The sequence below is a fragment of the Hyperolius riggenbachi genome, chromosome 7 (assembly GCF_040937935.1).
Source record: "Hyperolius riggenbachi isolate aHypRig1 chromosome 7, aHypRig1.pri, whole genome shotgun sequence".
NCBI classification, from domain to species: Eukaryota; Metazoa; Chordata; class Amphibia; order Anura; family Hyperoliidae; genus Hyperolius; species Hyperolius riggenbachi.
This window is the reverse complement of record NC_090652.1, coordinates 319,522,639-319,539,495: the sequence shown is the minus strand read 5'-3', so window position 1 is coordinate 319,539,495 and position 16,857 is coordinate 319,522,639. Positions and strand designations below refer to the sequence as shown.

Here is a 16,857-nt window from a genome sequence, read left to right as displayed (position 1 = left end):
TGCGGGGGTTATATCGGCGCGCAGGGGGGACATGGAGGCACACCATGGGGCACAGAGGCTGGTGTTAGTGTGCACAACCAGCCTCTGTGCCCCAATAGTATAAGTAATTCCCACCTCGGGTTCTCTTTAATGTTCAAGTTGTGCATCAGAATGCATCAATAGCATATCATGTATCTTCATTTGTGGCATCATGTGTGTCGTGGTTTTTATCATAGCTTGACATCAGTAAGTAAGTCCTTATCCATTTACAGCAGCATTTTCTCTTGTTATCTGTTCATCACTTTAGTAAACCAGGGCTGTGCGGTACAAATATCTTCCGACTCCTCAGTTTATAAAAACCACCGACTCCAACTCCGGTTTCCCAAAATGACTCCGACTCCTCGACTCTGACTCCTTAGTCTAATACTTACCAGGGCTGTAGATTTTGTAGAAAATAATCCGACTCTTCAGTTTATGAAATCTCCGACTCCACAGCCCTGTAGTAAACTGCTTTCTTGAGATTTTACACTTCTTGAATAGTGTATTACCTGAAAATTTTCTCCTTGGACATCATCAGTTGAATACCTAAGGCATGGATTCCTCTTCCAGTCTCTTAGACAAGACAAGACAAATAACATTTATATGGTGCTTTACTCCTGGCGGACTGAAAGCACCAGAGCTGCAGCCACTAGGGCACACTCTATAGGCAGTAGCAGGGAGACTTGCCTAAGGTCTCCTACTGAATAGGTGCTGGCTTACTGAACAGGCAGAGCTGAGATTCGAACCCTGGTCTCCTGTGTCAGAGGCAGAGCCCTTAACCATTACACCACCCAGCCACCAGTACACTATCCAGCCTTAGTGTATATAAAACTTATTTCCTTGGTATATTTAAAATACTTTATCAATCCAGGCCTCATTCTTCACACTAGGCCTTTAGTCATCTTGTACATATAATGTAGTGTTGTGTCTTCTGCAGAACCAGCTTGATTGCTGTGTGTCATTATTGTGATCAGTTATCTCCTTGTTTCTCCTGTAGAATGTCTTTCTTCATGTAACTTCTTATAAGTCTTTATTTCTTTTACAGCGTGTTATTGTATCTGCTTCTGTATTTATTGCATGGCTATATATCACTGCACAGGTAGACAAATCCATATCTTTCACATCTTCTTCGTTTATGGAATCAAAAATAGAATATTTATGTATAGTGCTGCCCAAAATTATTCACACCACTGATAAATTTTGACTTAAAGAGACTCTGAAGTCTCTAAAAAAGTATTTTTATTTCATAAATATGTTTAATATGGTTGCCAGTAAAATGGAGAATCAATTGTAAGATCTGCCTGCTGACATTCAAGGCTCTACACCACATGGGACCCAAATACATAGCGGATCTATTGGAACTTTATGCCCCTCCACGCACCCTCCGCTCTGCCAACAAGATGAAGCTGGTTATTCCCAGGATACACTTAACATTTGGTGCTCGGGCCTTTTCCTACGCAGCCCCTACTCTATGGAACTCACTTCCACAATCAGTACGAGAGGCTCCTTCTCTGGACAGCTTTAAAAAAAGGCTAAAAACTCACCTCTTTTCCCTAGCCTTTGAGACTGCATAATGCAGGGTCACAGCGCTTTGAGTCCGCAGGGAGAAAAGCGTTATATAAATATTATTGTTATTGTTATTGTTAATATGTTATCCCTACCTAAACTGCCGCATTCCCGCCGCTCTAAACTATTTAAATAAAAACAGAAGAGATGCACGGATTGCCCCCCAGGGAGTTTGGGGGGAATTAGATAGTTTAGAGCGGCGAGAATGCGGCGGTTTAGGTAGGGATAACATATTGAACGTATTTATGAAATAAAAATACGTTTTTGTAGGCACTTCAGAGTCTCTTTAAGTTACTTTTATTCAACCAGCAAGTAATTTTTTGACGGGAAATGGCATAGGTGTCTCCCAAAAGATAATAAAACGATGTACAAGAGGCATTATTGTGTAAAAACAAAACAAAAAAAAAAAAAACATTGCTCAGCTTTTATTTACATTTGAGCAAAAAGTGTCCAGTGCAAAATGATTCATACCCTCCTCAATAATCAACAGAAAAGCCTTTATTGGCTATTACAACAATCAAACGCTTCCTATAATTGCAGACCAGCTTTTTGCATGTCTCCACAGGTATTTTTGCCCATTCATCTTTAGTAATGAGCTCCAAATCTTTCAGGTTGCAGGGTGGTCTTGCCATCACCCTGATCTTTAGCTCCCTCCACAGATTCTCAATTGGGTTCAAGTCAGGACTCTGGCTGGTCCACTCCAAAACATTAATGTTGATGTCTGCTAACCATTTCTTCATTGTCATGCTGAAAATGTCCACTGGTGCCCAAGGCCAAGTTTCTGTGCAGACTGCCTGATGTTGTCATTGAGAATCCTCATGTATTGGCCTTTTTTTCATGGTGCCGTTTACTGTGATTAGGTTCCCTGGTCCATTGGCTGAAAAACACCCCCAAAGCATTAGGTTCCCACCATGATGTATTGCAAAGAATACTTGTTTGGAGACTTTGCACATGCACAGTATGGAGCGGGGAATGTGAGCAGTAATAGGAGTGTGATGTGTCATGTGACTGCACAGTATGGAGCAGGGAGTGTGATGAGTAATAGGGGTGTGATGTGTGTCATGTGACTGCACAGTATGGAGCAGGGAATGTGAGTACTATAGTACTGGATCTTAATTCAGTCAATAATTGGGAGTCATTTTTTCAATGCTTCAGCAACAGAGCACAAAGTGTCTAAGCTAGATCACAATGCACAGTGCTCAGTATGCAATAATGATGTAACGGCTTGCACAGGAAGCATAGGTCTCACCAGGTGATGCAGGTACAGTACTGATAGTGTACTCCTCTGCCCACCTTTCTGTGCAGCCCAGAAGATGCTGTAGCATTGCAGCCATGCACAAGCAAGTCACAGATAACAGCCAATTCCTTCAGTTATCTTTCAGCAGCTTACACAGGAAGCATAGATCTCAGCAGGTAATGCAGGTACAGTATTGATAGTGTGCTCCTCTGTCCATGTGTCTGTGCAGCCTGGATGATAATGCTGCTGTAGCATTGCAGCCATGCACAAGCAAGTCACAGATGACAGGTCATTCCCTCAGTAATCGGGCAGCAGCTGCGACAGGAAGCATAGGTGTCATTGGCTGATGCTTTTGAGGTTATCCACATGGACACAGAGTATTGCGCAGATAGCGAGCAGGCTACAAGTGGCTGCCAGCCTGCCCATGGCTCATGGTTCTCGGACTGATGTATAACGCATGCCCCGCCCACTTTCTACTATAGCCAGATACAGAATACTGCAGGGGACAAAAACAGGTTCATCATAACAGACGTTCTATTATATCCGGGTTTACTATACCAGGCGTTGCTCCAATAGACTTATAATGGGGGCTTGCCTGGGACCTTAACTGTGAACCTCCAGACTAAAAATCTACTCAGCAGCACTGAAAAGGCTTGGTGTATCTTTAACAGTTTCACAGCATCATATCTTTGTTTTTCTTACCCAAGCCTCATTTTTAGCTGCACAGAAAAAAATCTGCCCGGGCATTTTTCTCCTGATGCTGTGCAAAGCATGATGGGATTTCTGATGATGTTGTTCTCCTTCTGCTGTTTGGTGCAATTTTTTTTTTTTTTCAATTCTGAATTTGAGATTTGACGCCTAGCGTGCCCAGCTGGGAGGGGTAATCAGCACACAGGACAGTTGGAACTGTGTCTCCTGCTCCTTGTCACCTCCTTCCAACCAAAAAGATGGCTGCCCCCATGACAAAAATGGCAGTCCCCATGAATCACAAACATTTGCCTGTTCTTTTAAAACAGGGTGGGTAAGAGATTATATTACCTATCTATTCTAATTAACATAACTAATGTAACCTAATGCCAGTATGTTTGTGTAGGCTGAAGTTCCTCTTTAATACATAGTTTACTATACCTGAATGTTTACTATATCAGTTTATTATAACGAGATTAACTTCTGATCTGCTTATCTCTATAACTGAGAATTTCTTTCTTTCACAGTATTATGTAGCTGACTTTATGCTTCTGTTATTTGTCTTTCAGCTTTTGGAGATGGCTACATTTGAGTGTCTACAACAAGCATTCATGAACAAGTGCTCTTCTATCTCATTTCCTGCTCTGGGATCTGGAAATATCGGTCTTCAGAAAGATGTTGTGGCTCGAGTTATGACAGAGACTTTCACCAAATTTGCCAGAAATCGCCATTGCACCATGGATGTGTATTTTGTCATACACCCCAAAGACTGGAGCACCTACCAGGTCAGAAACCTACAAGGAACGAGAGGCAGACACAGATATGCGAGAAATGAGAAATATATCTAATTCACCAAACTACCCTTAACCACTTCAGGTTCTGGGGTTTTTACCACTTAAAGCGGACCCAAACCAAACATTTTTTTAATTCAAAATATTTAGTTGCAGCACTATGACACATACAAAGATAAATAAACACTCCTTCAAGCCTATGAGCATTTCAGTGCATGCTTTTCACCCTTCTCTTTCCATAACTAGGGTTATACTGGTGGCAGCCATTAGCAATTCCTCCTTTGCCGGGCACCACCTACTCCACCAGTCTGCCGGATTCTGTCCCGGCAATATGAAAGGAAGGGAGGGGTTCCTCCAATAAATGTAACATATTTTATATTTGTCATCATGCAGCTGAAAAAAGGCTGCTATTTATTATTATAATTTAGAAACATTTTATTTTTAATTTGGGTCCACTTTAAGGTTCCTGACAATTTTCAACTGTCACTTTTGATACAGCAATAACTTTTTGTTACCAATGCCATCAAAGTGATACATTTTTTTTTTTTTTTTCAGGACATTCTAGGTAATATTTAATTTCACAGGCAATTTATCAGGGAAAATTAGGCGTAAACCCAAAAATTACACATTTCTTCAGGTTTTCCCCTTCCCAACTTTAACATAACAAGTGCCACAGTTGTGAAACAACTCAAAATACATTAGTTCTAAGGCCCGTTTCACATTAGCGGTGAGTGGAACGGGAGTGGAACCAATACTGTACAAATGGACCGGTATGTGAACGGATCCAATGTTAAACCAATGGATTCGTTCACATCCATCCGCTTGCATGGATTGGTTGTCCGCTCCGCTTAACGGACAACAAAATGCAGCAGGACCCAATTTCCCGGACCGTTTTGCTCAGTGGAACGGACACGGAAAGTTTTGCAGCTACATAGGAACAAATGGAAAACTGACAGTTTACAGCACACTGGCTGTAAAAACGGACAGTTTTTACCTGATCCTGATGGCCGGATCCATACGTCCGGGTCCGCAGAAAAACGCTAATGTGAACTGGGCCTAACTCATCCCAGTTAAACCGATACCATACATGCCATATTTCATCACTAGTTGGGCATGTAGCGTGTCATAATCGCCAGCCTGTGCATCTGTAGCGATTGCATGCCATCACTAGAGCACAGTTTGGGGACCCCGGTGCTGTATAGATGTGTTGCTAGGCAACAACATTTAAATGCATCTATATAGTGTTGGGTCCCCTACCTGTCACCATAGGGATCACATCCAACCACTACTGGCGGCAGCCATTTCAAGTGTCCACAAATCAGTCAAGTACAGTTAACACAAGGGTTTATTAGGTTGGTAGGGGTTAAAACGTTAAAAAAACTTTTATAAAAAAAACTTTTTTTATATATATATTACACTGTCACTAATATTTTTTTTTTCCCACTGTAACTTTATGTGAATCCCATTCACAATGGGATAAATGCACATGCTTGAGTGTCAGGGGGTGCTGAATTGCACGCGCGGGGGCGTTCACACACACGCACAATTGCAGCCGCAGTGGTTTTTGGTGCTGGATGCAAGTCTCACGTCCAGGAACCTGTAGTGTAGATAATTTGGACGTGAGGCTTGCATCCCAAAACCATAAGTGGTAAAATAATCTACCCAATGTGGGCTTTAATATGAGTTGCCTCAAATTCATAATAGAAATACAGAAATGCTAATCTTTGTTGAAGTAGAAAAAAGAAAACTAGTTTTTAATTAATATAGAAATTATTGCTGAATAGGTTAGGGCCCGTTTCCACTTGCACGGTTTCCACGCCAAATCTGCAGAGTTTCCCCACAGGAAAATCGTGCTGGGAAATACTGCCATAGGAAACAATGGCGCCGTCGCCTGAATCGCTTGCGCTAGCGATTCAGTCAACATTGCCATCCGTTTCTGTGCAGGAGGCTACGAAACCCATAGCCGTGAATGGCAATTTGGATTCGTCTGTGTACCCACAGACCAGTAAGTGCCGCCAAGTGTCTCGCAGCCGTGCACTGCACAAGTGGAAACGGGCCTTTATGGCAACTTCGGGGTTCTGGCTGGCCAAAATGCAAAGTGGCTGGGCTACTGTGGCCGGTGCGCAACATACATCCTCTGTTTGGCAAGAAACGTTTCAGCTCCATCATTCCATACACTGCAAGTTTGCAGGTTCAGTAAAGCAGAACATGTGTATCCTTCTCTCATCTGTGTGCAGGGACCTTCCATCCATGGTACCCGTGCTCTCTCCCTCCCTGCTGCGTGTGGTGGGCTTTTAGGCTGGGTGCACCCATAACAGAGCGTGAAAGGTCACGTTTTCAGTCATGTGCGGGTTTATTTTTGTGCTTCTGCATTTGCGTTTTTCTAGCGTTTTGCATGCATTTTTACACGTTTGCTTTTTCGCATATACAAAACGCATATGCGTTTTTGTATGCGTTTTCCATGCGTTTTCAATTGTGTTCTATGCAGATCACTAGGAAGACAACAGGAAGTAGAAATACATCAGAAAACAATAATAAAAAAAAGCATACAAAAAGCAATACATTGTGTTCCCATTGACGTTTTGTGTTTTTGATGTGTTTTGAATATTATACAACAAAACCAGCGTTTTTAAAAACGCATGTTTCAAAACCCTTCCAAACGCATATGCGTTTTTTATATGCGGCCCATAGACTTCCATTAGCAGCAAAAACGCAGCGTTTTCCTGAACACTAGCGTTTCTGCTAAGTGTGCACCCAGCCTTACCGTGGGAGGTCGGCGTGGGACGTGTTTATGCTGCTGGAGGAAGCTGCGGGTAAGTATCAAATCTTATTTTTTTCCACAGCTCTGGTACACTTCATACTGAGAAGTTTAGTGTCGTTATTATAGCGAAATACAGCTATTGGTATATAAATAACAGTTACAGAAAATGATGAGATGTCATGAAATTAGGCTGATAGTGATGCCTGTCCCTCAGAGGCTGGAGGCACATCAGACAGCCATTCACAGTTATAATGCTCATTCATTGTGGCATCTAGCAAATTATAACCGCTCGGCCCATATGCAATTCACTGTTTCTCCTAAGTGATATTTTTACAGCTTGTCATAAAATGCCTTTTAAACCACCAGCAAGCAAGAAAATATTCAAAATAATTATAATAGTACTTTTTCACCAACATTTTGGTACTTTTTAAATTATAAAATGATGAAAAGCTATTTTAAATAGAAGAGGAAAAGTTATCTCCTAGGAGAAAACTCAGGAGAAAAAGCGAATTGCATCTGGGCACTTGTGTCATATGCAACATGGCTGATTAAAGGGTGCCTGAACTGAAAGAAAAAAAAAAGAAGCTAGGAAGATTATCGGGGACTGGAAGGAGCCCCAGGTATGGCCACATCATTGTTATATATTCAGTTGTGGTGAGCTTTAAATAGGAAGGAGTAGAAGGGATTTCATAGAGCGGGTTTGCTTTAAGGGCTCGTTCACACTAGAGGCGTTTATTTGGATTTTTTAAGTGCAGACAATTTGTACAAATCCCCCTGAAAGTGTTTACACTATGCTTTCCAATGAGAGAGTTCTCATGGGGGCGTTCGTTTGCTTGTCACTGACAAAAGCGCTGCCTGTACCATTTTCAGGATGATTGCCCTGAATGGAAGGTCTAGGGAAATCGTAAAGTGCTTGGAAAAAACACTTTGTATAGCGATTTCCCCAGCGCTTTAGTGATTAAATACATTGTATTTATTCATTTTCGGAAACAAAGTAATCACTTCCTGACTGACGTCAGAAAGTGATTTAAATAATTGCTCTGCTTAACCGCTTAGCAAAAACGCCCAGCGCACAGAAATCACAAAAAAGCATCAAAAAACGGCCAAAGCAAACGCGATCGGAGTGCAATGTGAACAAGGCCTAAGTGTAATGGCCCATACACACGCATGACTAAGGTGGCCAATAACGACCGCATGAGCTGATAGTCAGGTGTGTGTACAGCAGCCCCAAACCCTCGAGTGATCCGCCCGGGTGCATCAACTCGCCCCCGTGACGGTCAATCGCATTGTCTGCGCCACACCTCTCCCCCCCCCCCGCACAGCTACAGAACATGTCGTCAGATACACAGCTGATACGTGTTTGTGCAGGCTGGCCAGAGATGTCGCCTAAGGGGATCGAGTCTCGATCTCCGACGGGTGAAATAAGTCAAGAGGTGTGTGTGCATCTTAATGCCTGGTACACATCAGATTTCCTGGCAGATTTACTGCCAGATCGATTATTTCCAACATATCCATTCTAAATTCTAATCAATTTTCCAGAATTCAGATTGGACATGTTGGAAATAAACGATCCTTCCCAGGCTGTTAACTTTTGCTAGATGCTTGCCCAAGGACAACCCCACCCTGACACTGGAACTGAGAAGGGACCCGTATGCATTACAGTGGGATGCGAAAGTTTGGGCAACTTTGTTAATCATCATGATTTTCCTGTATAAATCGTTGGTTGTTACTATAAAAAATGTCAGTTAAATATATCGTACAGAAGACACACACAGTGATATTTGAGAAGTGAAATGAAGTTTATTGGATTTACAGAAAGTGTGCAATAATTGTTTGAACACAATTAGGCAGATGCATAAATTTGGGCACCACAAAAAAGAAATGAAATCAATATTTAGTAGATCCTCCTTTTGCAGAAATTACAGCCTCTAAACACTTCCTGTAGGTTGCAATGAAAGTCTGGATTCTGCTGGGAGGTATTTTGGACCATTCCTCTTTACAAAACATCTCTAGTTCATTCAGGTTTGATGGCTTCCGAGCATGGACAGCTCTCTTTAACTTACACCACAGATTTTCAATTTTACTCAGGTCTGGGGACTGAGATGGTCATTCCAGAACGTTGTACTTGTTCCTCAGTATGAATGCCTTAGTGGATTTTTAGCAGTGTTTAGGGTTGTTGTCTTGTTTAAAGGGAACCTGAAGCAAGTAAAATTTTTATTTAAAATAAACACATGATGTAGCTGCAAATGAATATTACATACTAACCTCACCGTCAGTTCCTCTCAGAAGCTCACCATTTTCTTCTTACAGTGATCCCTTCCAGGTCTGAAAATATTTTGTCAGAACTGAAATATACCAGTTGCTGTCAGTGATATATCAGCAGCTGTTAGTTACAATTGCACAGTTGAATGTGCAAGGTAATGTCCATGTTTCCCTATGGCTCAAGTGGGCGATATTACAGTTTAACAGTGTGCTGACCAGGAAGCTGGTTTTTTTTTTTTGTTTTTTTTTTTAATGGATGACGCAGAATTCCATTGATCACAGACAAACGGACGCAGGAGAGGAGGAAGAGATTGAGGAGTAGACTACATGGAAGGTAAGTATTACCTGTGTATGGTGATTTTGACTTTTTATTTTCAGTTCAGGTTCCCTTTAAAGATCCAGCCCCGGCGCAGCTTCAGCTTTGTCACTGATTTTTGGACATTGGTCTCCAAAATCTGCTGACACCGAATGGAATCCATGCGTCCCTCAACTTTGACAAGATTCCCAGTCCCTGCACTGGCCACACAGCCCCACAGCATGATGGAACCACCACTATATTTTACTGTAGGTAACAGGTGTTTTTCTTGAAATGTTGTGTTGTTTTTCCTCCATGAATGACACCCCTTGTTATGCTTAAATAACCCAATTTTAGTTTCATCAGTCCACCGCATCATATTTTAAAATGAAGCTGGCTTGTCCAAATGTGCTTTAGCATACCTCAAGCGGCTCTGTTTGTGCTGTGGGCGGAGAAAAGGCTTCCTCTGCATCACTCTAGCATACAGCATCTCCTTGTGTAAAGTGCGCCGAATGGTTGAACGAGGCACAGTGAGTCCATCTGCAGCAAGATGATGTTGTAGGTCTTGGTGCTGGTCTGTGGGTTGACTCTGACTGTTTTCACCATTTGTCGCTTCTGTCTATCCGAGATTGTTCTTGGTTCTGCCACTTCAAGCATTAACTATAACTAAGCCCGTGGTTTTCCATTTCCTCAATATGTTCCTAACTGTGCAAACAGACAGCTGAAATATCTGAGACAGCTTTCTGTATCCTTCCCCTAAACCATGACGGCGAACAATCTTTGTCTTCAGGTCATTTAAGAGTTGTTTTGAGACCCCCATGTTGCTACTCTTCAGAGAAAGAAAAAAAAAAAAGGAGGGAAACTTACAATTGACCCCCTTACTTTTTCTCATAATTGGATTGACCTGTGTATATAGGTCAGGGGTCACTGAGCTTACCAAGCCAAATTGAGTTCCAATAATTAGTTCTAAAGGTTTTGGAATCAATAAAATGACAACAGTGCCCAAATTTATGCACCTGCCTAATTTTATTTAAACAATTATTGTGCACTTTCTGTAAATCCAATAAACTTCATTTCACTTCTCAAATAGCACTGTGTGTGTCTCCTATATGATATATCTTTATGGTAACCACCAACGATTTATACAGAAAAATCATGACGATTAACAAGGTTGCCCAAACTTTTGCATCCCTCTGTATATGCCAGGAGAATTGAACAGTTTTAATAATGTTTGTGTGTCTAAAAGCTGCATTATAAATCCCTCTCATGCTGTTAAGACACACAGGCCATAGACCTTACAAGAGTGCATGTACTGTAAACAGTCTGTAGTATTTTGTAAAAAAAACCAAAAACTAAAACATAGAAGTGTTTGTAAAAAAAAAAAAATATATGCTCAGCAGAATTGTGACTACACATTTACTTTTAAAATAGCATGTTTAAAAACAAAATATCTAAATTGTGCAACCTTAATTTGAAGGCTTTTCAGGACCAGTTCAAGACGTACACCAAGATGTTGCCTGCAGAGAGTGCTGTGGAGCGCAGAGGTAAGAGGACTGTTCTGAATATTATTATTATTGATGAAACATAGAAGTGTCTAAGGTTTTTTTCTAAAGATCCGGTGACTGAGGTCTGAGTATCCTGCTTTGTTGTCCCCCACCCCATTAGCCATCACCTTTAACTAGCAGTGTAAGTCATATTATTAAACACTAGTTGACCCAAGCCCGTTTCAAAACAGGCTCTAGGTCTGTTTTTGCGCAGTGTGCTTACGCAACACGCACCCGCCGCCCTGGCTCCCTGGCACCGTCCTGTCTCAAAGGCTGTCTGGGACCGTGCTGCGCACATGTGCAGTAGCAAAAAGCACGGACCCAGCTACACAGAGACTGCACACGCAGGAGTTTTATTAGAGAGGATTACTGTGTAAACATTATTGTGGCTGGATAGTGTGCTGGTTAAGGGCTCTGCCTCTGACACAGGAGACCAGGATTCGCATCTCGGCTCTGCCTGTTCAGTAAGCCAGCACCTATTCAGTAGGAGACCTTAGGCAAGTCTTCCTGCTACTGCCTATAGAGCCCCCCTAGTGGCTGCAGCTCTGGCCTAACACTGCTACTGCCTATAGAGCACCCCCTAGTGGCTGCAGCTCTGGCCTAACACTGCTACTGCCTATACAGCACCCCCTAGGGGCTGCAGCTCTGGTCTAACACTGCTACTGCCTATAGAGCGCCCCCTAGTGGCTGCAGCTCTGGCCTAACACTGCTACTGCCTATAGAGTGCCCCCTAGTGGCTGCAGCTCTGGCCTAACACTGCTACTGCCTATAGAGCACCCCCTAGTGGCTGCAGCTCCGGCCTAACACTGCTACTGCCTATAGAGCTCCCACTAGTGGCTGCAGCTCTGGACTAACACTGCTACTGCCTATAGAGCGCTCCCTAGTGGCTGCAACTCTGGCCTAACACTGCTACTGCCTTCTGAGTGCCCCCTAGTGGCTGCAGCTCTGGCCTAACACTGCTACTGCCTATAGAGCGCGTCCCAGTGGCTGCAGCTCTGGCCTAACACTGCTACTGCCTATAGAGCTCCCCTAGTGGCTACAGCTCTGGCGTTTTGAGTCCGCCAGGAGAAAAGCGTGATATAAATGTTCTGTGTCTTGTTTTAAGTGCTGACACTGCGCTGTACATGGACAAGACACAGAACATTTATATTGCACTTTTCTCCTGGGGGACTCTGCAGTCGTGCCAGAGCTGCAGCCAATAGGGGGCGCTCTATAGCCACTACACTATCGAGCCACTACATAGATATGGAAGACATTACAACATTAACCTCCCTGGAGATAATCCCGACCTACACTTAGGCTAGCTGCCGGGAGATCAATGCAGAGTACAGCACACAGCGGGAGCTTTTACTCACCTCCCGGGGGATCCAGACATTGGTAGCCGTTCTCCCTCCTGTCCTCCGAGGCTCTGAATCACTCTGGTCGCCGTCAGTGATCTCACTACAGAGTTACAGCTCCACCCGGAGGATGGAGGTAAAATTGCAGCGCTGGAGCCCAGAGAGGTGATAGCAGGGGCTGCTGCAGAGACTCTGGCGGCATGATTTTTCCCCCCTGATTTTAGGGTCTGAAATGTGCTTAAAAAGACCCTAAAATCCAGAAATAATCATGCCGCCAGGGAGGTTAAACAATGTTACACATGGTCATAGCATTCAACAATAGCACACAAATAGTGAAGCAGCAATAAAGAATGGTGGCAAATTGCAATGTGGGTAATAAAATTGCAGATGAGTCACTGAGTCCATATAGTGGCGGACCCAGAACAAGACACGGAACATTTATATCACGCTTTTCTCCTGGTGGACTCAAAGCGACAGGGCTGCAGGCACTTAGGGTACGCTTCATGGTTGACCAGGATCATTAGGGAGCCTTGCCCAATGACTCCTTACTGTTTTACACACTGGCTTGAATCAGAGAAGAGCACACAAGGAAGGAGGACCTGCCAAATACGCCTGTAATCTGCAGGTGGAAAGAAACGCATAAGTGGGGTGTAAGTCCAAGGAAGGGGTTGAAGCTATGAAAATGAGATGAAGAATCATCTGCTTGAATGAATTGAAAGTGGGGGCGATCCTGATGTTTAGAGTAAGGGAGTTCCATATAATAGAGGCTGCTCTGGAGAAGTCCTGGAGCCTCGCAAGTGAGCAGGTGATGTGAGGGGTTGAACATCCGTAGAGTGTTGGAGGAGTGGAGAGAGCAGGTTGGGGAGTATCTCTGGATGAGATGGGAGATGTATGGTGGATGGACATCCGTAGAGTGTAGGAGGAGCAGAGAGGAGGTTGGGGGTAACTCTGGATGAGATGGGAGATGTATGAAGGGGAGGTATGGTGGATGGATATCTGTAGAGTGTTGGAGGAGCAGAGAGAGCAGGTTGGGGGTGTCTCTGGATGAGATGGGAGATGTATGAAGGGAAGGTATGGTGGATGAACATCTGTAGAGTGTTGGAGGAGTGGAGAGAGGAGGTTGGGGAGTATCTCTGGATGAGATGGGAGATGTATGAAGGGGAGGTATGGTGGAGGGACATCTGTAGAGTGTTGGAGGAGCGGAAAGTGCAGGTTGGGGGGTATCTCTGGATGAGATGTATGAAGGGGAGGTATGGTGGAGGGACATCTGTAGAGTGTTGGAGGAGTGGAAAGAGCAGGTTGGGGGTTATCTCTGGATGAGATGGGAGATGTATGAAGGGGAGGTATGGTGGATGGATATCTGTAGTGTTGGAGGAGCAGAGAGGAGGTTGGGGAGTATCTCTGGATAAGATGGGAGATGTATGAAGGGGAGGTATGATGGATGGACATCTGTAAAGTGTTGGAGGAGAAGAGAGAGCAGGTTGGGGAGTATCTCTGGATGAGATGTATGAAGGGGAGGTATGGTGGAGGGACATCTGTAGAGTGTTGGAGGAGCAGAGAGAGCAGGTTGGGGGAGTATCTCTGGATGAGATGGGAGATGTATGAAGGGGAGGTATGGCAGATGGACATCTATAAAGTGTTGGAGGAGTGGAGGGAGCAGGTTGGGGAGTATCTCTGGATGAGATGTATGAAGGGGAGGTATGGTGCATGGACATCTGTAGAGTGTTGGAGGAGCAGAGAGAGCAGTTTGGGAAATATCTCTGGATGAGATGTATGGAGGGGAGGTATGGTGGATGGACATCTGTAGAGTGTTGGAGGAGTGGAGAGAGCAAGTTGGGGAATATCTCTGGATGAGATCGGAGATGTATGAAGGGGAGGTATGGTGGATGGATATCTGTAGAGTGTTGGAGGAACAGAGAGGAGGTTGGGGGGTATCTCTGGATGAGATGGGAGATGTATGAAGGGAAGGTATGGTGGATGGACATCTGTAGAATGTTGGAGGAGCAGAGAGGAGGTTGGGGGGTATCTCTGGATGAGATGGGAGATGTATGAAGGAGAGGTATGGTGGAGGGACATCTGTAAAGTGTTGGAGGAGTGGAGGGAGCGGGTTTGGGTTTTCCCTGGATGAGATGTATGGTGGATGGACATCTGTAGAGTGTTCGAGGAGCAGAGAGAGCAGGTTGGGGAGTGTCTCTGGATGAGATGGGAGATGTATGGAGGGGAGGTATGGTGGAGGGACATCTGTAAAGTGTTGGAGGAGTGGAGGGAGCGGGTTTGGGTTTTCCCTGGATGAGATGTATGGAGGGGAGGTATGGTGGATGGACATCTGTAGAGTGTTCGAGGAGCAGAGAGAGCAGGTTGGGGAGTATCTCTGGATGAGATGGGAGATGTATGAAGGGGAGGTATGGTGGATGGATTTGTATGTCAGGCAGAGCAGTGTGAATATAATTCTGAGGTAGGCAGGGAGCCAGTGAAGGGACTTGTGAAGAGGGGAAACTGAAGAGGAGAGAGGAGGAGAATGAGCCTGGCAGCTGCATTCATGATGGATTGCAGATGTGAAGTCTGGTCTTGGGACATCTGGAGAGGAGAGCATTGCAGTAATCAATTAGAAAAACAAGAGTGAAAGAAACCGAGAGCCCAATCTGGTGTAGTAATTTTGACAAAAATTGGAATTATAGTGGAATAAAAGTTATACTCACAAGTCAGGGTTACCACATAGTAGGGCTGCACGATTTTAGGAAAAAATTGAAATTGCGATATTTCTCTCAAAAATTGCGAATTAGATTTTTTTCACAATTTTCTTCAAATCAAGCTTTAGCACTAAATTCACAATGCCTCCAGTATAGTTTAGCCAGGTAGGCGCCTCCAGTAGAGTTGCCCCAGTATAGGTTAGGTGGGTGCCCCCAGTATAGGTTAGCTAGGTAGGTGCCTCAAGTATAGGTAGCCAGTATAGTTGCCACCTGTATATGTAGCCAGTATAGTTGCCCCTGGTTAAGGTTAGCTAGGTAGGTGCCGCCAATATTGCCCCATAGGTTAGCTAGGTAGGTGGCTGCCTCCAGTATATGTAGCCAGGCAGCATAGGAGTAGCAGAGGGGGAGAGTGGGCATAGTAACAACTTACCTTTCGGGATGAAAAAGGCAGCTTCTATCTTCTTCCTTCTTCCTCTCCCAGCCGTCCATCACGTTAATATCAGCGCCCCCCCTGTGATGACTTCCGGTTTTGTCATCACAAGGGGTGTTGTTACCAACGCGACTGACGACGCCTGGGAGAGGAAGTAGGAAGAGCCTGGAAGTGGGAAGGTGAGTTGCGCTATAATTATACGCGTCGTGCAGCGTCGGGTTATGGCGGGATGCGGAAAAACATACCCGTCAAAAAATCGCCGCTTTCACGATTATGTAATAGTCGTGCCCCACATCGCAATTTCGATTTTAAAACGATTAATCGTGCAGCCCTACCACATAGGCAACCACTGATATAGCAGGTGGGGAGAATTGTAACCTGACCCCACTCAGGTCTAAAAAGTCGCTCTCTATAGATAGGAAGAATGGGGATACACCCCTCCACCAAGGGTTGACTAAGATATTGAATAACGGGAGTAATAGAGGCGCCAAACAAGTATAAAATAGGTTAAAAACCGTCTAAAAGGAGGGAAATGGGTGGATTCACCTCCCCCAAATATGCAAATGACCAGGCTAATATAGCCGTAAGATTTTATAATTCTATTTATTAAAACAATTCTCCAATAGTGATGCAACGCGTTTCACGGGCCAACATCCCGCTTCATCAGACAATATAACAAGGAGAATACTGGAGCAAAGAAGGGAGGAGACAAAAAGAAGGGAGGAGACAAAAAGAAGGGGGGAAAAACACAAAAAGAGATTGATGCTAGAAGGTGCTCAGAACTTCAGCAGAACTTGTCATATTCTGAAACAATTTTCATCGTAAACTGTCTTATTGTGGTTTTAACAGAAAAGAAATTGGCACAAAATAATATTGTCTCGATTATTATGTTAAACCATTGTCCAAGCTACTATAACTCTAGCATCCTTGCAGAATGCTCGAATATGTATCTATCTATCTATCTATCTATCTATCTATCTATCTATCTATCTATCTATCTATCTATCTATCTGTATGTGTGTGGCCCCCAACAGCCCATAAACAAGTCTATTGAGTACAGTTCATTCAGTATAATTCAATTATGTGAATCATATGTCACAAAGGCTCAGATGGTTCATGCACGGCGGCATGTATCCTATATAATGATAAAGAGAAAATAACCATTTGTAGCTTACCACATCCAGGTCAGTATATGGCCAGAGCGCCTCTATGGGACTGGGAGACTGCCTGTCCGCTTCT

At 43.9% G+C, this 16,857-nt stretch overlaps 1 protein-coding gene across 1 annotated transcript in view; it reads left to right on the top strand.

The window, feature by feature from the left end:
- The window catches only part of LOC137525252 (protein mono-ADP-ribosyltransferase PARP9-like), a 158,392-nt gene that overhangs the window by 106,631 nt on the left and 34,904 nt on the right, over positions 1-16,857 (top strand). The window contains exons 4-5 of the mRNA XM_068246275.1: positions 4,078-4,293; positions 11,095-11,161. Coding sequence (XP_068102376.1) covers positions 4,078-4,293; positions 11,095-11,161 — 283 coding nt within the window. The remainder of the gene's footprint in view (positions 1-4,077; positions 4,294-11,094; positions 11,162-16,857) is intronic.